General features: G+C 42.0%; 1 protein-coding gene and 1 long non-coding RNA gene across 2 annotated transcripts; both read right to left on the bottom strand.

Annotated features, from left to right (window-relative positions):
- Window positions 1-725: 725 nt before the first annotated feature.
- On the bottom strand, window positions 726-2,306 carry LOC118414874. The gene is made up of 3 exons (XR_004831030.1): window positions 1,890-2,306; window positions 1,373-1,469; window positions 726-830 (listed from the first exon to the last, which is right to left on the bottom strand). It is a non-coding gene; the product is annotated as an uncharacterized LOC118414874 (long non-coding RNA).
- A 2,236-nt stretch (window positions 2,307-4,542) lies between these two features.
- On the bottom strand, window positions 4,543-24,466 carry LOC118414801 (cytochrome P450 3A8-like). Its single transcript, XM_035819054.1, has 14 exons — window positions 24,302-24,466; window positions 19,863-19,959; window positions 16,339-16,397; window positions 15,806-15,902; window positions 14,602-14,724; window positions 14,150-14,238; window positions 12,263-12,411; window positions 11,556-11,680; window positions 9,457-9,562; window positions 8,866-9,026; window positions 8,404-8,492; window positions 6,029-6,166; window positions 5,123-5,285; window positions 4,543-4,666 (listed from the first exon to the last, which is right to left on the bottom strand). Exons 1-14 carry the CDS (start codon window positions 24,370-24,372, stop codon window positions 4,574-4,576), a joined length of 1,560 nt encoding a protein of 519 aa, XP_035674947.1. The 5' UTR covers window positions 24,373-24,466; the 3' UTR covers window positions 4,543-4,573.
- Window positions 24,467-24,722: the final 256 nt, after the last annotated feature.

The following is a 24,722-nucleotide window of genomic DNA, read 5'->3' as shown; positions in this document are numbered from 1 at the left end:
GTTGTTTATTTTTGCGTAGTTTGCATTCAAATGACAGGTGAACAGCTGCCAATGTAGATCTAGAATACAGGTATACCAGGACATGCTGCATTGTAGACAATGCATACCGGTAGTTCATACATTGCGTTCAGTAAGTTAGATCTTGTATTTTTCCCTTCTCCTTCAGTGAGGCCACTCGAGTGAGGCTAGTAGCTGCAGGCTGTGCTACTGGCTGTGCTAATGTACAAGGGATCCTATTGGGGACGACGCTAAATGTTCTGAGACGAAGTTGAGCATCTGCCAATCTCCTCCTTAACCAGAAGATGTTGAGAAAAATCCCCATCCTTTTTTTTGATCAATACAACTCAAATACGAGACCAGATTACTCATACATAACTGTGCTGCTATCGATAATGTTTTGTTGTTGTACTATTAGCAGCTATTAGTTGGTACATTGTACCCCGTGCGATTGTTGAGCAATAAATTTATTCATTCATTCAGTAGCCTGGGTAGCAGTTTGCTCATATGTTCGCTTCTGGAACAGCCAAGAAGCGACTGTATATAGTGTATAATGAATAGCAGAGCGCAACTGTGTATAATGTATAATGAATGTCAGAGCTAGAATCGACTATATATACTGTATAATAAACGCCAGAGCGAACTACTTTCCGGATGGCACCCATGCTAGCTCATCAGTCAGTTACGGTCATATCCAGTCTAAGTTACCAACACTTCCACTTGTCAAGAGGCCACTGAGGGCACGGTACACCCGGTTGCGCCTCTGCATGTTTGTGACTACGTAGCGGTATTGTCTGAACGCCGTCACGACCCTGGCGCTGAGCCGCTGATAGCTGTGATGAGAAAAACAAGACAATAAATTCCAGACCAACAACTTAGAACTTACGTGTCAAGATCTGTACACCACTACGACATGCATAAGAATGGGATAAAACAACAGCGGCCCCTTTGAAGAGTACCGCTTATCTTTTCGGCAAATCTTCCCACAATGAGCCCTCATGACTGCTTGTGATGCTGTTGTTTTAAACTTGAAGGTATATCACTCATAGAAAAATTGAGAAAACAAATCTTAAGCCCGATCGTCCGCATTTCTATTCAACTTTTTCAAAGTCAACGACTACAGCAAACGTACCCCAAGCCTGTACACCACTACGACATGCATAAGAATGGGATAAAACAACAGCGGCCCCTTTGAAGAGAACCGCTTATCTTTTCGGCAAATCTTCCCACAATGAGCCCTCATGACTGTTTGTGATGCTGTTGTTTTAAACTTGAAGGTATATCACTCATAGAAAAATTGAGAAAACAAATCTTAAGCCCGATCGTCCACATTTCTATTTAACTTTTTCAAAGTCAACGACTACAGCAAACGTACCCCAAGCCGTTCCCGATACTGCGAAGCTGGAGGATCGCCTGCGTCTCCAGGGCGGTTTCTTGTGCAGTCGGGGTCCTGGACGCGGGCGCCGGCATGGCTTTGGGAAGAAAATCAAAAATCATTATTTGAAAACTTGTACCGGTGAGTTTTTTTAAACATTATCGTCATTTATGAAGATCGAGAAACAAACTTTGTCGAGCACGTGACATCAATAGTTGTAGCACATATTCAAATTATACCTCGAAACGTTCGAAACTAAACACGGTAAAAATTTCGGGAAGTACTCTTGCAACAATTTTTTTATTTGCAAACAGTATATACAACGATTATATACAACTTTCTCCGCGGCAAACAGAAAAGTTTCTTGGTCGCAACGTGGCGAATTGATATGATCAAAATTGTTACCATGTGGGAAGGGAAGAAAAACACACAAAAAGAATTTAAAAACAGACCTCAAACTTTGGCACTGTCGCGGATTATCGGTTCAGAAATGTAGACAAGTAAAAACAAATCTTACCTTTCTTCTTTGGCATCTAGATGGAGAAGAAAAATCGAGTAGAGCGTGTGAGAGAAGTCGAAACTGTTGCTGTTGATGAAATTATGACAGAAGATGATCGCGCTCCTCGCGGCCTAGTAATATATGCATGATGTCACTCAGCAGCGCAATCTGATTGGCTGGGTCGCGGAAACTTTGGCGCCACCGGACCTTCGTTGCCATTGGTCAGGGCCCGGCGCGTGGGTCACGTGCGGCTGTTCCGAAACTGTCGACACCCATTTAATGCGCTAGAAACGTCGAGTTTGCTACAAACGTAGAATTGGGGCGGTGGCATTGACGGCAAAACGGTCTTGAATTTTTAAAAATAGATGTTTATGGCTGCCATTTCTTTTGGTTGAATTTTACTTCCAGATATGTCGCATTCATACCTCCGGAACACCTTAACAGCATTCATAAGAGTAAGCTAATTGGTACAAAATTATGTTTTTTTTTTACATAAAAAACGTTAACTTGCGTATACTTCCTTGGTGATTCACTCTATTTTCCTAAACAGAAAAAAAGGATTAATAAGAAAAGTAAGTTTAGTTTCTTTCGATAATCCAACTTAAAAGTGCAAAACCAACTGCACCAAAATCATGTTCCTTATTAACCTATTTGATGTGGTCATGTAAGTTCACCTGTGACAACATAGTACTGAGTAAAAACTTTGTTCTAATACATTGGTGTGCAACCTTGTTGTCATTCTTATTCATGGTTATAATAATATATATTATATAATATATAATATATATAATATATATATATATATATATATATATATATATATATATATATATATATATATATATATATATATATATATATATATATATATATATATATATATATAAATTTCTATATATTTTAAAATCTGTTATATTTGCTTTGTTCTAAGCTGCTATATTTGCATTGGTCTGTAACATGAAACACTGATATGCCAGTTTGGTGGTAATTCTTGTATTTTCTGCTTCAACTGTCAAAAAATTACCATGGATTTATATTGTAATGCAAACACATTAATATTGGTGATCAATTGCAATTTTTATTCATCATCTTTACAACGTAAAACCATTGGTAGATGTGTAGTTGTTATATTTACCTTAATGTAAAATAAACCAAAAGTTTATCATTTTTCTGGAGATAATTAAGATAAATCTTAATGGCGCAAATCTATGTCATTGGTGAGGTGCAGCTATCAACCAAAAGCAAGGACATGTACAAATGCATAGGATTTGCTGCTGTAATCTTTTAATATCAACCAATAAAGATGCCACAAAGCTCACACATTACAAATGACAAAGACATGGTAATAATAAGCATAAAATACTTCAATACCAATTGATAATTAGTCCATTTTTCCAACTGTTACCTTATGAGGAATGTTTCTATTGGTAATAAAAATGTACATTGTGTCTTCGGCTTGCAATTGTAATAAAAATGTACATTGTGTGAAATACAATGCTGCAATAAACTTTACCTTAACATTGAATGTTACGGAAAATACTCACTCAATACTCAGTCATTGCACGAGAAAACCAGACAGAGGCCGGAACATGGGGTCAGCCAAATCGGCTCAAACTTTGTATGCGTGATAGGTATGTGGAACTATGAACAGCCATATAGTTAAAACCCTCCGGCCATTTTTCGTTATGGCGTTTTGGGACACCAAACTACACAAGACGTCAAAAAATAGTCGTGAGCATTATTTGTGTATATTTTTACGTATACATTTCTATTTTTCCTTTACACAAACAGACCGGCCGGTCCCAGTTTGGTAATATAATATTCAATGTGTCGCTATCCTAACAGAGAGCTTGTCAGGAAATGCAACATAAAGGGAAGGTCTGTTCTAGTATCAAACTCCTCAACAGCATAAGGACTTTCAACTAGGGAGCTGACGCCAAATCTGCCTTTTACATTATTTATTTTATTCCACAGAAGAATAGCTCTGTTGTTGTGGAAAACAATTTCGAATCAGAAATTCGTATGTGGTGGTGTTAATTGATTGTCTGAGTTCAGCTTCATAGATTCGTGAATTCTACGACAGTGAGGCTTGTGCTTGTGTATAAGCTATCTAATCAAAAAGACTTGTTTTGTTTGTGTGTGTGGGGACTGTAGCAATTTGGAAAGAAATGTCTTCTAAATCTTAAAGCTTCAGCTCTGCTGGTTGTTAGCTGCGATCATTGTTCGGACTTGGACCTGATTGTTTGTGAAAACATATAAATGATTGATACTCAAAACAATTGTCCATTTCGCCGCAAAGGAATCTGTTAGGCGACGTCTCCGACTCCCACTGATGTTCTAAAATCCTGTCTTTATGCCTATATGTCCTTTGATCTGAATTAGCGGTAGGAATGTTCAGGTCAATAGATTGCAACATGCAACAGATGCACAAGTTTTAGAAACAGATAATAAGTACCTTAAAACTTGTATGCCCATATGTTGACAGAAAGAGAGGAAAGTACGAATTTTTGAACACATCAATCCTAGGTTGGTAACTCTTGTACTTGAAGTCATTGCTATTTCTTGTTCTTTTTGAGCTGGTATTAGATACTTATCAGTCGGTACGTACACCAATTCAATGGTCATTTTGTACACCATGCAATGATGTACATAATCAATTTCTAAGCATGTGGCATCCGTTTTATTCCGGGAACCGAAAGGAATCAGTCGCTTCCAGGATGCAGCAGCTCCGCCCTCAGCCAAATCCCGTTCTCAGGGGTGGGGAACTGCTTGTATTTCATGATCTTCAAAGGAATCTAAAAAAAAAAAAACAAGCGGAAATTAACGATCACTCAAACAGCAAACAAAGCCTTTACAAATCCAGATTTCAAACCGATATGGTGTCTAGGATATAGGAGAAATCTTGTACACAACCAGGAAAAACTGTGCGTACGTTTTGACTAATTCAGTCATTGACTGGGCGGGGACCACCCTAGTCCGTTATAGTGGTCTCAGAGGGGCAGTTATTATCTTATCTCAATTTATATTAGTATTATTATTTGACTATGCTTTTGTATCATTTTATCACATCCTATGTGTTACATTTCTTTATTGACAACCACATATTTTGTTTAGCATAGAGGAGGAGGGCATAGTACAAGCTGTTTACGGATTTCCCTCCTCCAGCACCTGTTTTTATGCAATCTTTTCTGTATTGTTTTGTGTATTTTGTTGTGTGAAGAAATCATTAAACAAACAAACAAACAACGTACGTCCGTGTCGGGTCCAGTTACAAAGCGGTATTTCATCAGCACCCTGGCCAGTCCGACCTTCATCTCCATCATGGCCAGCCTCATCCCGATACAGTTCCTCGGCCCCGCCCCAAAAGGCTGCCAATCAAACGGATCCCTCTTCTCTCTTTCTTCCTTAGTGAACCTACATTGACATACTGTGTCATAAGATTGGAAGGTACAGCCAGCTGATACTAGTACTTCCCAAAATAACTTCATCAGGTTGGTAAAACTTAGGATATTGGAGATTTCTTTTACACAACCAGGCTGTTTCTTATTTGCTGACGTTTCAATGTCTGTCAGAGCTACTAACTGGAGTTCCCGTGACGAGGGGGGTACAAACTCAGCCACGTTTGGGATAGTGTTCTCGCCGCAAAAGCGCCACCTACATCGGCTACATATAGCCGCGAGAAGCAGACCTCCAGTCAGAAGCTCTGAGGAAGATGTCTGACAGACGTCGAAACGTCAGCAGGTGATAAACAGCCTGGTTTTTATAAGAAATCTCCAATACCCTGATACTACTTGTTCTCGCTCTTCGTCGTTCAATTTCTCTCTATATATACGCGAACTTCGAATGTTTTCCTCATCTTTTAGAGATACTGAAAATGCGCATTTCGTGTGCACGTAGGTTTTTTGAAACTTCTAATTGCAATCTTTAGCATTATACAGCTTTTAATGCCATGTCATAGTAGGAGCCTCTAAGCCTCAGAACCTTCCTAAAAGTTCCAAACAAATTATGTTTTCTGTGCAGTGCATACTACTTGATCAAATTAGCCCAGATTTACCTCTATGACATTATATGTTAGCTTGAAACTATTAATATCCAACTTGTAAACTATCAATATCCAACATTTCATTACATTGTATTATCGTTCAGAGTCAGAGTACCTTTCAGGGATGAACTTTTCCGGCTCCGGCCAGCGTTCTGGGTCATGGTGGATTCCGAGAGTAGGAATGATGATCAGCATGTTCTTCGGGATAGTCAACCATTTCAGCTTGACTTCTTCCCCTGCAGCACGAGCAATGCTGTAGAAACACATTAAGGGACACATCTCTAGTTATATTTCAGCCATACATAGTATGGTGAAATATATTGTATTCGTAATGTTTCTTCTTCTTCTTTCTCCTGTCAAATCTTCAAAGTGATTCATCTCCGCCGTTTCTAGACTGAATGACCTGAAATTTGGCACAGGGGTAGAATGGGCCAATTCCTTGATGCGTTTTTCTCAGTTTTTTTTCATATCTGCCTCTAAAATGATTTTATTGAGGTTTAAAGGTCATGTTTTGACCAAAACGGTATATTTTGTCCCCTGTACCCTGGTCTTACAATGGAACGGCCTGAAATTTGGTGTAGTTAGGCATTAGATAGTTGGTAAAATGATCCAAGTAAAAGTTTTGACATAAACTACTATAAAATGATTAATTTTGGCACTTTTCTGAGGGGAAATTTGTTTTCTTTTGGCCTCCTGACGTGACCTTCCATGACCCCGCACAGAGCCCACACCTGTGCGAGAAGAGGGCGAAGGCTAATTAATATTCATAAGCGGGGCCCCAAGATTCCGTATATACTGCAGTGTTCCCGCCAGAATTTTTTTCGGGGGCCGCCGAAGAACGCCGAAGGCCCCGGCCCGGCAGGGTCTAGCGTTAAAACGGTAAATACTTGTAACATCAATAGTTTTACAACGTTGTAGCGGTGTTTAACAGAGATAGAGTCAAAGGCGCGGCAGGAAAATATTACTGAGTGAATACTGAGCGAATTTTCAGCATGTGGAGCGCCGAAGCCACCAACTTTTTTTGCCTTGCCGGGCGCCCCCCCCCCGCTAAATATCGACCAGTCCCTCAGTGCTCAGTTACTCAGTGTAAAATTAGCGTAGCGGATCCGCTGCTAGTATAAACTTCGACCCCTATATGTTGTTTTTGGTAAGTTTTGTCGACACACGCCCCGGCCAGCTTGACCGATAACGTCTTCGCTACGGACTTTCAAAATTCATTAGGATATTGTGAGATTTTAGGTCCTACAATTTTCTTCCAAATCAGATATGTTGGACCAGATGGTACATTTTTACTTCCTGTATACTGTATAGGTGTAGTTCCCGGGGAAAATTTTGTTTGGAAATACGGCGTCGTTGAAAATAGTCTCTTAACTATACGTTTCAATGGGGGCGAGAAACTGGGGTGTGCCCCTAAATGTTTCATTTTCGAGCAGGGGTTATTTGAGACAATTAAATGTTGTGTGGGAAAAGGTATGGCTGAAATATGCTGTATTTGCTCCTAAGCAAATGTCGGCCTTTCTAGTTTATTTCGGGTATTCATTAGAGAATGCACACCCTCAAGTCTAAACGACAGTCTCTTCCAGGGAATTATTCTGAAGCAATATAACTTTGTGTGTAGTAATAGAATATGTCTACAGCTACAAGATGAACTAAGTTTTATTTCCTCAAATTTTTTTAAGGTTGGTAGATTAGTATTATTTTTATGTAAGGAAAATAACACGCAAAATTGAGCAGAAGCTTCCGTACTCCGGATCCCTTGCACTGTTATGCTTCATTGTCATGTATGTCTTGTTTCCAAGTGCAAACAAATAATAAGCAACAATCTTAATGACAAATTTTCATGAAATAAACCGATTCGAAAGTGCTGTGTGGTATGATTGATTTTTTATGAGTTGAACAGAAAAGTTTGGTATTTGAAGTAAGGCCACAGCAAGTAAATTTTATGGATGACATCCGCGCGCTCATTAATTTTCGCCTGATTTCAGAAAAAAAACAAGAATTTTTTTCTTCTTCAAGGAAGGCTGGATAGAAAAAAATGGGTAAAGGTTGTGTTGTAACCTAATCATTGAATGTAGAATTGACACTAGAGACTCTGTAAGCATTGACTGTAGTTGCAGAGGTGCAACTTGATAGATAGTTGTAAAAGTGGCACAACTATGGAAGCTATGAGTGTAGTTGCCAACATGGTTAATGATACCAGTCTACCACACTTGTGTCAATCTAACTACACTGCTGCACTTCTTAAATACAGGAATGAATGTCTTGTTGGCTGTGATGCCATATTTTGTCACTTCAAGTCTTGTTACAACGTCTATTTTGAAAATTTGCCATCTTGTTTTTTTTACCCATCTTGTTTTTTTTTCGCCCTATCTCATTATTTTTGCAGTCTTCAGAGGATGTCATCCATAAAATTTACTTGCTGTGGCCTAACAACGTAACGTTAAGGTAAGCTAAGCTCGGGACATGTGTAAATTGGCACCATCTACTTACTTGGCAGCAGGGGAATACATGCGGAGAGTCTCATTGATGCACATGTCGAGGTACGGCATATTGTGGACAGCCTCATAGTCCACTAGGTCCTGTGGAATATGGATGTAATAATTAAAGTGATTATCGTAGCTCATATTTACTAAATGCGTACATTAAAGTTTACTGGTCAAATGTATTCATGTACATAAGAAAGACAGGCACTCTGATATGTCTAAGTTTTCAGTAATTGAGTTGTCCTGCCGACAACGCCATTGTTAGGTTCGTAATCAATGTTACAAGACACACGATCTAGATATAGCCCATGTTATTCTTCATACATGGCCAACTCCCCCCGACTCCCTTCAGAAGTGCCCCCTTTAACCCTTGCCCCCGTGGCTGACTCCCCTCTGGGCCCTACCACTCCACATACTTTTGGGGTTTTTTGACTCAACACACAACAGTCATCAGCATCTCAGAACATACCCTGTCCTCCATGGCTTGGTTGATCTCCTCTCTAGCCTTGTCCTGTGTCTGCTGATTCAGAGCCAGGTTGTACAGCATGAATGCCATCGTGGTAGCCGTTGTTTCGTAACCAGCGAGAAAGAACAGAAGCGAGTTTGCCACAATATCGTCCTTGGTCAGAGCTGAAATCAGAACCATGATGATAGTTTCTTTGGTTACAATGATTCTTTGGTTACAATACAACATGGCGTCGTGTGTGGCGTAACTGGTAGAGCGTTCGGCTCGGAATCTAGAGATCCTGAGTTCGATACCTGCCGTGCCCCCGACGTTGTGCCCTTGGGAAAGGCACTTTACACGACCTTCATCACGTCACTCAGGTGTAAAAAGGGATACCTGACTTCGGTCAGGGAGGTAAAAAGAAAGACTACCTTTATCTTCTGTCTGTACTGTGTATGTGGCACTGTTGATATAAGTTACAAACTTGAGTGCAGTGCCACATTGTCATTGTCCGTCCAAAAAAAAAATAGAAAAAAAATTGAATATGGAGAAGAAGGATCGATGTGTGCAAATTTTGACATTTGCTCTGAAGAATATGGAGGTTAAAGACATTACGTTTCTTAGTTCCTTGTACTTTGGTGTCTTGGGTGGCATCATTGTACATGTCTGCGTCATCGTCCTTGTGAGCGTTCATCATCAGCTGCATAAAGTCCACGCGACCCTTCAAAACATAATGCATGTACATAGTCTTGAATATCGCAATTAATATTACATTTAGTACCTTTGGTTACCAAGAACTGCACTGAGATGGACCCTACAGGAAAAGAGAGAGAGAGAAAGGCCGAAATAGACTTGGAGGCGCTGCATAGAGAAGGAGGTGGTTATAATTAAGAAGAGGGGGTTCTCATTGGATGAGGCACCAAGAATCGCTGCCGACAGACAACGATGGAAGAACTTCCTGAAGCCTTACGTACCACTGGGTACAGAAGAGAATTGAGTGAGTTAGTAACTTTGGGAACCTTTTAAGATACGACAAAGATACGAGACCTTTTAAGATACGAGGTAAAAAGAAGAAAAAAAGTATTAATAGAAGTACAGTTCTAGGTATTGTCGTTCATACTGTCGTTCATGAAGCCTTACGTACCCCTGGGTACAGAAGAGGATTGAGTGAGTTAGTAACTTTGGGAACCTTTTAAGATACGACAAAGATACGAGACCTTTTAAGATACGAGGTAAAAAGAAGAAAAAAAGTATTAATAGAAGTACAGTTCTAGGTATTGTCGTTCATACTTGTGACAACTTCTTTGAAAATAACCATGGCCTAAGTTGTGTATTGTTTATAGATGTACATGGTGTGTATTTGGTAAGGTTTTCATCTTGTATCAGACCTAAGGTCTACGCGAATGCTCAAAACAAAACAACAGTCCGAAATTTGCAACAGTCACTGTTCCGTACATCACTTTTGTTTGTGATGGCCGCAAAATTCTGTCAAACTCCCCATTCCACTAGACCGCTCTCGCGCTGCGCTCTCACTTCGACCTAAATTGGACATGTGTAACCTTCGCTTTCATACTGGGTACGAGGGGTGATCAATAAGTTCTCGGCCTCGCCTAGAAATGATAAGCACAACTCAAATTTACAGGCACAGCATCATAGTATGAAGCCTTTTATCAATACCCACCAAATTTCAAATCATTACAGTAATTACTTTACAGGCATTCGTTTTTTGCAAATCAGAAGGTAAGTGGCGAGAAAAAAGTGGTGTGAATTGTGATCAGACATGTGTGGGTCAAGTTCCCCATGCCGTAAATTAACAAAAGACATTGTCAAAATGTTTGATAATGATTTTCTTCCTATTTCAAGCAAAAAAAAAAAATGGGTGTCTGCCTTCCAGCAGCGCAAATTGACCCGCACAGTCAGGTCAGGTCAATTGTCCACGTTTTTTTCCTTCTCCCTTACCTAACATTACTGGGTGTCGCCTGCAAAGTAATGATCACAATAATTTGAATTTTGGTACATATTTATATAAGACTTTATACTTGACATCCATGATTCGAAATCTGAGCTGTGCTTATTATTTCTCGGTAAAACCGAGGACTTATTGATAATCCCACGTACACGTATAAAGTCTTATATAAATGTGTACCAAAATTAAAATTATTGTGATCATTACCTTGTAGGCGACACCCAGTAACGTTAGGTAAGGGAAAACGAAAAAAAAGTGGACAATTGAGCTGCGACCTGATGTGTACGGGTCAAATTGTTTGATCACACTTCATCCTTCTTTTTCTCGCCACTTGACTTCTCATTTAGAAAAAACGAATGCCGGGAAAGTAATGACTCCAATGATTTGTAATTTGGAGGATATTGATAAAAGGCTTCATACTATGAAGTTGTGCCTCAAAATCTGAGTTGTGCTTGTCATTTCTGGATGAGGCCGATGACTTATTGATCACCCCTCGTACATCATAGAAAGCGAAAAGGTGTGACTGAGAAGACAGAAAAACACACAAAGTGTAAAAGAAAATCTTTTTTTTCTACAGAATTCGTCTGTCAAATTTTAGGTTGCAGAGATAGCGGGGCGGGAGCGCCGTCCTAGTAGAAAGGGGGTATACTCGTAAGTGCGATCATACCGATGTTTTAACTACATAACATTTTGAGGCACTGGTTTCTAGGAGGAACGTCATCTATTTATATACTAGTCAGACACCTACATGCTCATTCCTCCTCATCCCCATCACCTGATCGACGATGTTGTAGAAGAAGTCAGTAACATCATTGGCCATAAAATTGTAATTAACCTTCTCCAGAATCGGTTTCATGATGCTGGGAAACAGGACTGCAGAGAAACACAGAGTAAAGAGATAGATATATTATGATTATGATTATGTTTACCAAAAATTGCTTAGAAATAGACACCTGATATACATACTTTTCCTAAAAACAATTTCTCAAGGTTATCAATTTGTTGAACAATATAGAACAAGAGTTCAATGATCTTACTACACCATGAAATGTTTAATCATAGTATATCGTATGCAATGTTTAGTCATTCTCTTACGCAGAGACTCTGCTATCTCAACCGTCACCATCAGTTCCTGTGGGCGTCGCCACAAACCAACTGTCAGCCAATCAGAGAACAGGCCTTTCAGTTTTCAAAAGGGATCTCGCATATGTAAGGGTAAGGTCATTAATATTTATATGTAGGGCAGTCAGGAACTGATGGTGACGGTTGAGATAGCAGAGTACAGACAAGCGGTGGTTTGCTAGCGCTGTTGGATGTCTCTGCGTAGGAGAATGTGTTTAGTTGAAGTGAACTACATACAATTCATTCATGCTGTAGCTTTAAAGGCTCGTCTCAAATTTAATTGAGATACGCGTAAAAGTATGTCATTGTATGACAAGCTGATGGGAAACTTACCAAAGAGCCAGACCAGTGGATTCCGGAAGTTAAAGTCTAAAGCCTTCTTTGAATAGACGACAAACGGATCTTCCGGGTTACGCTGTGAATCAATTTCCAAACCGAAGGCTGTCCGGGCGATGACGTCTGTAGTGAATGCCCCTGTCAGTCTGGAAAGCAGGAATGACGTCATCATTTCATTATCTTAAAATTGTCTGTGAATATTATCATAGTTTACAAATTGTAGTTTCGTCGACAAAAATAAGGACGAGTTTTTCCTCCTGCCATGACCAGTACTAGGAAATGGAGTATACTAAACATTACAACGATTTTTACCTGCATGAAATATTCATGGAGGTTATATCATTACTAGCGTTTGTGTGCGTGTGTGTATGTATGTGTATGTGTGTGTGTGTGTGTGTGTGTGTGTGTGTGTGTGTGTGTGTTTGTTTGTGTGTGTGTGTGTGTATCTGTGTGTGTGTGTGTTTGTGTGTATGTGTATGTGTGCGTGTGTCTGTGTGTCTGTCACCAAAACAACTCAAGAACGGCTGAATGCATCAGTTTCATACTTGGTGCGTTGATGGGGTGTGACAAAAACGGGAAATGATAAAATTTTTGGTCCCCTAGCGACTTGTCTTGGTACTGCAGCGTAACTTCCGATTTTGCTATCTCATGTTCTGAACAAGCTATGGCCACGGTTTTTAGGTGTTAGATAGCTCTTGTGCTCAGGAAGAAATGACAAAAGTTTGGGGCCCCTAGCGGCTAGTTTTAGGATAGCAATGGCATTTTTGTCAAAAATGTCTTTAGAGGATAAGTCAAGAAAGCAGCAACAGATTGCAAATGATTTGGAATCTGTAAGTAGGTTAGACGACGATACACAAATTCAAATACTAAGTATGCAAAATGAAAGTATGTTAGAATAATTAATGAGAATATTCTATCTTTGCATTTTATGCAATGTACCACTTGTCTCGGACATGACATGGTCTTGACATTTGTGTGGTAGATAGCTTTCGATGTCATGACAAAGCGGGGCAGGTTTGAACCCCCCCCCTTTAATTTTGGAACTGCAGGGGCATTTTTGTCAAGACCTTCCGAAAAGAATAACTGCAGCAAGAAACTACCGATTTCCATCATTTTAGGCAAGCAGGTAGGACTTAAAGTAGGCATAAGGACGTAATTTGCATAATTAATGAGGAAACTGTAGAAATTCCTTGTCTTCCTTAGTGGACTTCAATAAGAAGTTAGCACAATCCAGCAAATGCAACAAATACACACAGGTGTTCCCTACTCCTTGTTATAAAAATATGCCTTCCCAATTTAACCCACTAGCAAAGAATGTACTCTTCCAAAGGGACCGAGACAGTGAGATCAGGCCAAGATGATTTGATTATGTAGATGACAAAATTTGGGAATCCGCAAACTATGCGAGCGTGTGAATAAAAAAATGGTAAAAAGTAGCATTCATTTGGAACAAATAAATAACATACAGAGTATTGTATAGCTAGCGAATAATAGATTCAAAATTTATTCTTTATGTCTTCTTCTTTGCCTTTGTAATCGATTCTGGCATCCTGTGATATTTTTCATATATTTGATCATTTTGCAGCTGGTTTGTATGATTTACAATATAATCAAGAACTTTCTCGTTTTGGAAACGGGCGATTGATACGCATGCGGATGTTATCCATATATGCATATGATGAATCAACATGGTAGAAGGTAATAAGATAAGAAATACAAACAAAATGTGACTGCAATTCTCTTCCTAGTATAGTGGGTAAAATATGATACATGCATTTTGTTTGGGGCGACTTTTGTATATGTATGTGTTTACATAGAAAAAATCACGTGAATGTTCTTGCAAAAGAGTGCTCTGACAGCTATATAGACGTGGGTTGTACTCACTCCTTTGTGTCGAACGATTCGCCATTTTCTCCAAACTTGCCGATATTTTCCACCAGCAAATCGGCACAGCTGTTCATTGCTTCTGTCATCTGCCAACACAAGATCAAACCAAGTGTCGATTTTCAAGATCGAAATTGAAAGTTCTGAATTGCTGCAAAACTGAAGAGTCGTGACAATCATGTCAAATTAAATCCTGAAGTTTTGATGACTTTTGGACAGTAATGTGTAACATACATTCGCATAATTCCACCAGGTGCCATTATACCGCCACCTCAAAAAACTTTATAGAGGCCTTCCCAAGATTGTCTTCAACCCCTAAATATATGCATTGTATTACATTTACGATATTTAACATTCGGCATTCAAGACAATCTTGGGAAGACCTCCATACTAACGTTTTTTTCACGTGGCGGTATTATGGCACCTGGTAGAATTATGATAGTCGATGTTACCTGTTTGAGCTTGCCACCACTGAAGGCCGGACTGATGGTACTTCGTACGTTCTTCCAGTCATCGTCCACCAGCTGGGTCAGCATGCGAGGTTGCATCGTGACGTCCAGACTCAACCCTTTCGGCTACAAGTAGAGACAACATCGATTAATTAAGCCAATCAGATCAATCTGATTTTGGAAAAACTAAACTTTACCTAACCAAAACCAAGTTTGATGGGGACTTACCCCACATTTTCAGCCGACTCCGTCATCCTTGTTCACACAATGGACCCGTCTGCTGTAGCTTCCGGACGTGACGTCAGGGACACACGACCGCAGCAAAGGGTCGTAAATGCCAGATAACCTGTGTCGCCCCCCGTCTCTGTTCCGTGAGGGACTGTGGGCGCGGATGTACACAGCCTCCTTCACTCCTCTTGCAAAAAATTCCAGCTCTGAATCAAAGATTTTAACTTTTTCAAGAGAAACTGAGTGTCCTGGCGATTCAATGTGTATATGTTGGGAGACCTCCGATTTCACAGAACTTGATCGTCCATCACTGAACAGAGACGGGCGGCGACACAGGCTCTCTGGCATTTACGACCCTTTGCTGCAGTCGTGTGTCCCTGACGTCACGCCCGGAAGCTACAGCAGACCGGTCCATTCCGTGAACAAGGCTGACGGAGTCGGCTGAAAATTTGGAAAGTCCCAATCAAATTTGGTTTTGGTTAGGTAACTTTTAGTTTTTCCATAATGTCATTTACCAACACAGATAAACTTTCATGCTAAGATCAACCTGTTATCACTATAAAACATACATGAGCAACACCCCGTCACTGATGTAAGTACTAACAAAATATTTCCCTACCAACCGCTCTAAGACATGCTGTTCGAATCTTGGGAATATCCATTGTGACATTGTAATTTAAATAGAATAGAGGACGATTGTCATTTTGTAGCAGAGTGTAGATTACAAACGGTAGAGAGAAATGAACACCGCGTGCGTGTAGATGCGTCCCGACGTCGGGAGGGCTCATTAGCATATAACGCGGGCTCATTAGGCTCTATAGCTGTTTATGACTGCAAGCGGCACGGGTGTCCCGCAGCCAACGTTCCCGATCCCTCCCGACATCTCCACAGATATCGGTAAAAACTGTGTCTAGATTAGATGCCTGGTTCTTTATAGTTTGTGATAAATTGAAACAGAGTGACAGGTCTTTTTACTCACCGCACGATTAGTGAACTTGTGGAACTGTTTGACAAAGATCTCTCTCAGCATCTCCGGGTCAGAAATCACCAGGATCGGAGTACGTCCGTTGAAAACTCTAAGCGAAAACGAAATGTTTGAATGGCTCCATATGAACTAAAATAACTTGATTTTGCTCGATCATATCTCCATAAATGATGTACGTTATGCATAATGTATAATTATCATGTCATGTTTATTCATTATTCAAGTTGTTTCGGCTCAAAAAGGCATTATAAAGAGATATAACCGGAAGATTAAAGTGCCAACAGGATTTCACCCCCTGTTCCGATCAATGGGTCAGTCCAGCCAGTGAGTTGCCATTTAGGGGTCAAAACATAACATATTTTAAAAATACTTCTGTCGTCCATACTAGACCTTCGTGGTAAAAATTTGCCCAGGAAATATATTTTAAGAAATAATTTAATGCTTAAATCGATTGATTCGCCTACTAATGCACAACCCAAATTCCTAATCTCAGAGTCATAAACATTGTATACATTTTAAGAACTTACCCGTACACTTTACCATATTTGGCTGTATACTCAACCTGAGCCTCCATATTGTAATGCCCCTGAAAAGAGATTGAGGAAAATTTGAATTTAACGTTACATTAGCGATATTGAAATCAAAACGTTTCCATACCTGTCAGTAAGCGCACCTGGAATCGAGTCTACGGAAAGTGAGAAAAGGAACGAAAAGGAATGAAGAGGAAGGAAATGGAACGAAAAGGAACGAAAAGGAAAGTGCGAAAAGGAACGAAAAGGAACGTATGAACGAAACAGACTGCGAAATGGTATGGGTTAAGGTTCAACTTGCTGGGTCCAAATCCTTATATGTCTGTGCTTACTATAGACCACATGTTGATGACAGTAATAGCCTGGATAATCTTGAACAGTCTATGAGCCGCATATGTAATAAACGGAACAGCCATATATGGATTGTTGGAGACTTTAACTTCCCTGGATGGGATTGGTCTGATCCTCAGCACCCAGTCCTCAAGCCCGGCTGTGCCTACCCAGGTCTACACCGGCAGTTTCTGGAGCTGCTGAGTGATCAAAACTTGTCGCAGGTTGTTGATAGGCCCACTAGGAATGACAAGACTTTGGATCTTGTCCTCATGTCCAATGATAGTTGTGTGAACAGAATTAACACCTTACCTCCTGTAGGAGACCATGACATAGTCTTTGTAGAGGCAGACATCCACCCGCGGAAAATAAAAGCCAAACCTCGCAAAATCCTACAATATAAGCGTACTAACTGGGAGAAGTTCCGGGATGAGATGGAAGATTTCCAAACTGAATTCCTTGACTTGGCCCAGGGGGACGCTTCTGTTAATGATCTGTATAATGCTTTTTCATTCAAATTATCTCAATGTGTCGACAAATATGTTCCCTCCAAAATGGTAGGTGCCAAACGCCATTTACCATATGTTACCCCTGATCTCAAACGGTTAATGAGGAAGAGGGACAGATACTATAGAAAGACCTTAGGACAAACTTCACATGAGAGAAAAGACAAGTTGAACCAGTACAAAAAAGAAATCAAGAAAAAGCTAAAGGAATGCTACTGGCAGTACATTGAATCTATTATAACTGACATACCCGTACCAGGAGATACTAGTGATAACACCCCTGCAAAGCAAGGCACCAAGAAGTTCTGGAGTTTTCTGGAGTTTTCTTAAATCCATTAAGTCAGAAAGGTCCGGTGTTTCCCATCTTAGGAACAATGGCACCTTGGTGTCAGACAGTAAGACTAAAGCGGACCTACTCAATCAACAGTTCCAATCTGTTTTCACCAATGAGCCCTCAGATGACCCCCTTCCAGACTTAGGACCTAGTCCTCATGTCTCTATGGAGGACATCCAAATAGAGGTGAGTGGTGTTGACAAACTGTTGGGGAATTTAAACATCCATAAAGCCTCTGGGCCAGATCAAGTTCATGCCCATGTCCTGAAGGAACTCAGCCCAGTCCTCAGTCCCATCCTTCAGGTCATATTCCAGAGAAGCCTAGACACCGGCATTGTGCCCGAGGCTTGGAAAGAGGCTAACATAGCCCCTGTGTACAAGAAAGGTGACCGCTCTACGCCAGAAAACTATCGCCCAATCTCACTCACATCCATATGCAGTAAGATAATGGAACACATCATTGCTAGCACCATGATGACACACTTTCAGGCTAACAACATTTTGTATGACCTTCAGCACGGTTTCAGCCATGGTAAGTCATGTGAGACCCAATTGCTCTCACTAACTGATGACTTGGCCGTCAACAGGACCAACGGAATCCAGACAGACCTCGTTTTTATGGACTTTGCTAAAGCGTTCGATAAAGTCCCACACCGTAGACTGCTACACAAACTACAGTACTGCGGTGTCCGAGGGAATACCCTTGTCTGGATTATACAGAATTTCCTGCTGGGCCGGTCCCAAACGGTTGTGCTTGATGGAGAGCGTTCGGACCCTATGCCAGTGACCTCGGGCGTTCCCCAGGGCACTGTGCTGGGGCCCATCCTCTTCCTAGCATACATTAACGATCTCCCAGAACACGCTGTAAATGCAAAGGTGAGGCTTTTCGCCGATGATTGCATTCTGCAGATGATCATCCATGACAGCTCTGATTGCAATAAGCTACAAGAAGACATAGATAACATCTGTCTCTGGGAACACAGGTGGCTGATGGAGTTTAACCCATCTAAGTGTGAAGTAATGACCATAACATCGTCAAAAACACCTATCACCCACACATACACCCTTCACAGCCATCCACTAAACAAGGTAAGTACCACCAAATACCTTGGGGTCACCATCTCCTCCAACCTTACATGGGGCAGCCACGTCGACGCCATAACATCGAAGGCCAACAAAACACTGGGCATGCTCAGACGCTGCCTGCGGGTTGCCAGCACTGCGGCAAAGGAGAGGGCCTACAAGGCCCTGGTAAGACCCCACCTGGAGTTTGCCTGCAGTGTGTGGGACCCACACACCCAAGAACAGGTGAGGAAGGTTGAGATGGTCCAGCGACGAGCGGCCCGGTATGTAACAAACAACTACCAACGAGACACATGCTCTGTCACTGCCCTAATCAATCAACTGGGATGGCAGTCATTACAATCCAGAAGAAAGAACGCCAGACTTATTACCATGTATAAGATCATTCACAACAACATTTCTGTCCCACATGCATCCAAGCTGGTCCTGGCGACTCGATGCTCCCGCCGCACCAACCACGCTTTCAAGCTGCAGGCCATCGCGAGCAAATCCAACTTCTATATAGGCTCTCATTCTTCCCTCGTACCATCCAGGAGTGGAATGAACTTGAGCCTGGTGTGGCGGAGGCAGGGTCTCTCTCCCAGTTCAAAACTGAACTGGGGGGGGGGGGGCTGCTGCATTGAGTCGCCCCTACACGTCCTTGTATATATGTAAATAACACTAACCCACCACATTCACCTGTCTTGTCTTTTGCACCCACAGATCAGTGTTTATGTTCCGTTGTGTGCTTTTTTTTGTGCCTTTGTTTTCCCTATGTTTGTATGGCACTAGCACCTGTTACTAACAAACATGCGCACTGCTATTAATCCCCGCTAAGGTGGCTAAGCAGTAGAAAAGAAGAAGAAGAAAAGGAACGAAAAGGAAAGTGCGAAAAGGAACGAAAGGGAAAGGAAAGGAACGTACGAACGAAATGGAACGAAGTATGAAACAAACTGAAATCAAATTCATGTAACATATGGAAATAAACATAATTTCATCGTGTATGTTTGTCAGCTATGAGGTTCATTAGGACCCTGCACTGCAGCTGCATATAAAACAACTTTTGTTTTATAAAATACATCTTTTATCCAACTTTTAAAGGAATTTTCCCCCGCATCTTTATTGAAACGACCTATATTCCAAGCACTTCACAGTTCTCACAACCAACATCAAAAGGGATGCATCATTGTAACAAACCACTTAAATGGTAAATAAAAATTCTCCTTGGAAACTAATTCTATTATATTGTCTGGGTGATGATCGGTTCTATTGGCAATTAAAACGCTCACCGTTTTCATAGTCTGATGCAGGTTTCCAATAAATGGCAATGGGGTGGGGCCAGACACGCCCAGTTTCTTCAGTGCCTGCATGGGCCGCACCGCGTACCTGTAAGGATAGGAACTTATCAGACATATCTCTCACAGATCACCCTTATGGAAGAGGGCACAGTACGATCTCTAAACACATGTAGAAATTTGTGACTTTGCCTTCTTCTTGTAGAGCCAGGTTCACACGTGCGTATACATTCAAGCCATAGCTTCAACCAAGCTCCATATACAGGTTGCTAGGAAAATAGCAGAAATAAGAGAAATATAACATGCCAGAGGAGTTAGCTGCACAGTGAGTATGCTTCTCTGGTATGTTATCTGGCTATATTGTACGATCAATTTCTATTATTTTTCCTGCGTCCCTGGTAGAGACTAAAACTTCAACAAGGACTTCATACGTACTTGAATATATACGCATGTGTGAACTCCCCTAAGCCTTTTTCCTGCTTATTTTGAATGTGTGCAAGGCCACATCTACCACTTTTGGGCGCTAAATATTCACTTTAGCAGCATCCCTTCTCCCTCACCTCACACCTTACCTCACTTTTCTTCAGAAAAATCAAGCTAAGGCCTTCGAAACATTTCCTACCCGGGGCCCCGCCGGGTTGTTTGAAGAAACGAAATTAAAGTTTATGCCAATAGATATGCAAAAGGCATGCTGTTGAATCAATTTTGGTCCTTTTTATGGTTTTGTTGTCTTTTATATCGTACTTTTAGTCCCCCAAAACTGGGGATGTTTGCGGAAATGAAAAATAAGTATTTGCCAAGGAATATACACAAATTATGCTCACTAATTTTGTTTACGTTCTGTGTGTTTTGTTGCCTTCTATATCACAATTTTCGTTTCCATAAGCTACCCGGCCGGGCCCCGGGTTTGGAATTGTGACCTAAGTCTTAGGCCTACGTCACATTACATCGGTTACACCCCTACGTCCGAGCGGGGTGTAACCGATGTAGGCCCCGGCCGGGCTCTGAAGCCGGGTAGACATCCGCTCACATAGTCACAAATCATTTTTTCTTCACGCGTCCCGTTAGAGTTCCCGGGGGCTCCGGTGGGCATTCCGGCGGCTTTCGTGCAATAGTCGTATGCTTTAACCCTTTATCGCTCGATGTTCGGCAGGTAATCGTGAGCTGCCCTGGGGATGTCCACGGGTACCCCGTAGGGGTCTGGCAGTGGGTCGGCCGATTCACCCCTTGTAGATAACTGTATGGTCCCTGTCGTACGCCCCGCGAACGACGACAATCATGTTTTTTTTGTTTTTCTTGGGGGGGGGGGGGTTATATAAGCATTGGTTGGCTCGTCTTCGTTGACTTTTGCAAGTGCGCCACGCAGTACTAATACTAGTACTAGCAGAAGCGGAAAATGCCACTGCACTTCGACCGACTGGATGCGCACATGCCGATTGGTCAACTCAGGCTGAGGGTGGCGACGGCTTGTCACCGTTTCATCCTTGTTCTTGCTACATGGGTAGTGGAAGAGGAGAGACAAGCGGAACGGCAGTGCCAGAGAAGAAGATGTTGGGCTTGGTTCTGGTTGAGGCTCCGAACCATGTTTTGGGTCTACGATACGCTGATGAGCAAGCTATAAATGCGAGAACATTCTTGCGACTTTAAGTCCTTTATGATGATTATCCGCCTTATGCGTGTGGGACCTTCCATTGAGAAGAGTAGAAAGTGAGTTTTTTTACTGATGATATTTCTCTAATAATTTCCCCGCCGGGACCTCGGTTCATTTTAAGTCCGACTTAAAACCAACCGGGGCCCCGCCCGAGACCAAAAATAACCCGCCAGCCGCTGGGAGAACAGCAGGACCCCGACCGGAAGAGCCAAAAAACAGTCCGTAAATTACCCGCCAGGGTCCCTAAGTGGAAATGTGACCATTGCCCTTTGATTCGGCGTATTTTCCTGCCCGGGCCCCGGTTGATTTTAAGTCCGACTTAGAATCAACCGGGGCCCCGCCCGAGCCCCAAAATAGCCCGGCAGCCGCCGGGGGTCTCACGGGGACCCGCCCGAAAGTGCAACAATTCAGCCCCTAACATACCCGGCCGGGCCCCTTTGTGCAAATGTGACGTTAGTATTACCAGGGCTACTCGGGTAGATTTCGATCTACTGACACCGTAATGTAAGCATCCCGGCCCATCTCGATTTGTGGGGTAAGTTAACGTTCTTTAAACACGGGACCTCCATTGAACGTCCTATCTGAGAGATGTCCCTTAAGCTAAGGGCACAACCCGCCGTACGTGCAAATACGTGCTATCTACGTGCCAAAACAAGGGCAATCTTTTGGGATCCGTAAGTGGTAAGTACCGCCTCGTAGGGAATCCGACGGATTTTGGAGCACGTAGACATGCCGTATAACTTACGTACAGGCAAAACTCTGTGACGGGCGTTGACGTACTCCCTCCCTGCTCTTGCCAGTCGTTCCCTACGTTTTCAGAAATACGTGGCGGACGTGGCCTCCAAAAAAAAAAAACGTACGGACAAATTGCACGTACGGCGGGTTGTGTCCTTAGCTTAACCTAAGCTAAGTATTTATTTCCACCTGAGTGAAGCGAAACTGTAAGTGACTTGCTAACCCTATTCAGTCGGGTGTGGGGGGGGTGCTTCTGAGAAAATCGCTAGTTTTAGTTCTAACAATGTATTTTTCACATTTATTTGCTATATTACTGCTAGTTTCTTCTTTCATGGTTCCAGCCAATACAATCAAAACGATGACGTTGTAATTACGTCATATTACATCATAACTGCTTCAATTTTTTTTTCAAATCGCCAAATATTATGTCTGCATAGAAAGGGCGGGCCTCAAAAGATCTACAACCACATCCCCCACCCACGTCCAGGATCGACCCCAAAAGCCCGGTCTGAATAGGGTTAAGTGCCTTTCCCAAAGGTTCTGGTTTCTTGGCCAAACACCTGTCGTTACGTGAAAGGACCCACACAATCTTTTCGGACATCCTGTACGGTGGTAGCTGTGCCGAAGATGTCGGTCAGTTCCATTCCTGGACTTTGCACAGCATTTTTCCAGCAATACAATGGAATAGACTTTTATCACCAAAACTACATACATACAGTATATCGTACAGTTAAAGTGACATGTATACAAAGCAAGTCAATTTACACATCAAAGTTTACATTAAAGATCGACCAGCAATTGTAATGCAGCAAACCTATGATGCAAAAAGGCAAAGGTGACGTGCATGCTGATGTAGATTTGTTATATTCGGCAAATGATGACTTAAACCAAGTATTTTTACCCTACCCTTCTTAACCCAGTTAGTGTGTAACCCGACTCAGTGTAACGTCCCAATATGGACAGAAAGACGGTTAAGTTGACCAAGTGAGTCAACTGTTTGCTCTAGCTTGTTAATATATAACGCAGTAACGTTAATATAATGTATTAGTGAATGCACTCACTCTGATGTTTTCCATAGGTCCATAAATAGTTTTGTTGGTAAGTCGCTGATGACAAAATGCCTTGCAGAGTTGGTTGTGTACAAAGAAGTTTGCTGTTTAGTGTTTGGTGTTGCGTGTTGACCATATAACGTTAACTTCTGTACCAAAAAAGACTTGCATGCTACAATTGTAACTGCTCACGTTACACATTTTCATTGTCACCAGTCTTATTATATAAGCTAAGGGCACAACCCGCCGCACGTGCAACTGTGTGGTGTCTACGTGTAAAAACATGGGCAATCTTCTGGGATCCGTAAGTGGTAAGTACCGCCTCCGTACGAAATCATATGGAATCGAACGGATTTGGGAGCACGCAGACACGGCGTAGAACGTGCATATCGACCTTTGTCATCGGGCTGTGTATTCGCCCCCCGTACGAGCCAGTACGGGCGACGCGCGTGCCCCGTACAGCGAGTAAGGAAACCGTACGGACGCAGCACGTGTAAGTAGGGCCTGCATACGGTAACGCGGCAATCGCACAGAGATCGCACGTACAGCTCACTTACCACTTGCGCAACGAACGATGCACGCAACCGGCTCACGGCCAGGCGTGGCGTGCAAATCACATACTTACACCTAGCGCAACCGTGCGAGTAACGTACTTCCTCCCTGCTCTTGCCATTCCTTCCCCACGTTTTCAGAAAAAAAAACGGCCGATGTGGCCTCCCCCAAAAAATATACGGACTAAAAGCACGTACGGTGGGTTGTGCCCTTAACTTTATGCATGAAGGAAGGTGCACATATCACAGTCATACACAACATTCCAAACATGTAACGTCTACTCAGACTATGTTCAAAACTGACACCTACAAACACTGTAAGAATTTGCATGTGACAGTACTGTAGTTGAGCAGCAAGATTATGAATTGTACCGCATTCGTCTACCTTGAAGGGGAACTAAACGTCTAGTGCATAAAACTTTAACGTTACGTGCAGAGTTGACTTACAGATAGAACAGTACAGGTAGTGCGGCTAGTAGAACCCATGTCAGGGGGATGGGCAGGAAGTCTAGATCCATGTTGTCACGGACAGTTGGTGGTTCAGGTACGGTTATACGTAGTTACCCGGCGGTATGCTTCAGAATGGACCCAGACTCTCTATTATATATAAGTCCGCCGAACCCGGAAGTGAGGTCATATCTATTGAGGACGTGGTGACGTATTTAGACGCTCTGCCGATCTTTGACCCCAAACCTTCACCAACGAGTACTGTAAATGCAGAAACATTTGCGGTGGTATAATGTTCGCGGTAATCGCGGCGGTCGCTTGACCGCGAATTTAAAACCACCGCGAACATTTTCCTTCTGCTGGCGCCGCCCAAGGCACTCCCTTTCCGCTACTCTTTGTCACTGTATAATGAAATGTTTGG

The sequence above is a fragment of the Branchiostoma floridae genome, chromosome 4 (genome assembly GCF_000003815.2).
Source record: "Branchiostoma floridae strain S238N-H82 chromosome 4, Bfl_VNyyK, whole genome shotgun sequence".
Classification (NCBI taxonomy): Eukaryota; Metazoa; Chordata; class Leptocardii; order Amphioxiformes; family Branchiostomatidae; genus Branchiostoma; species Branchiostoma floridae.
Note: the sequence above shows the minus strand (reverse complement) of the source record. Positions and strands in the feature narration are given on the sequence as shown.

What these genes read in the sequence shown, in the direction of transcription:
- LOC118414801 (XM_035819054.1), bottom strand. Translation starts at nt 24,372, where the DNA reads ATGGATCTAGACTTCCTGCCCATCCCCCTGACATGGGTTCTACTAGCC. An exon ending in TGCATCAGACTATGAAAACG is followed by an intron (nt 16,398 to 19,862) that starts GTGAGCGTTTTA and finishes ATCTCTTTTCAG; the next exon opens with GGGCATTACAATATGGAGGC. An exon ending in GAATCGTTCGACACAAAGGA is followed by an intron (nt 12,412 to 14,149) that starts GTGAGTACAACC and finishes CCTGCTTTCCAG; the next exon opens with ACTGACAGGGGCATTCACTA.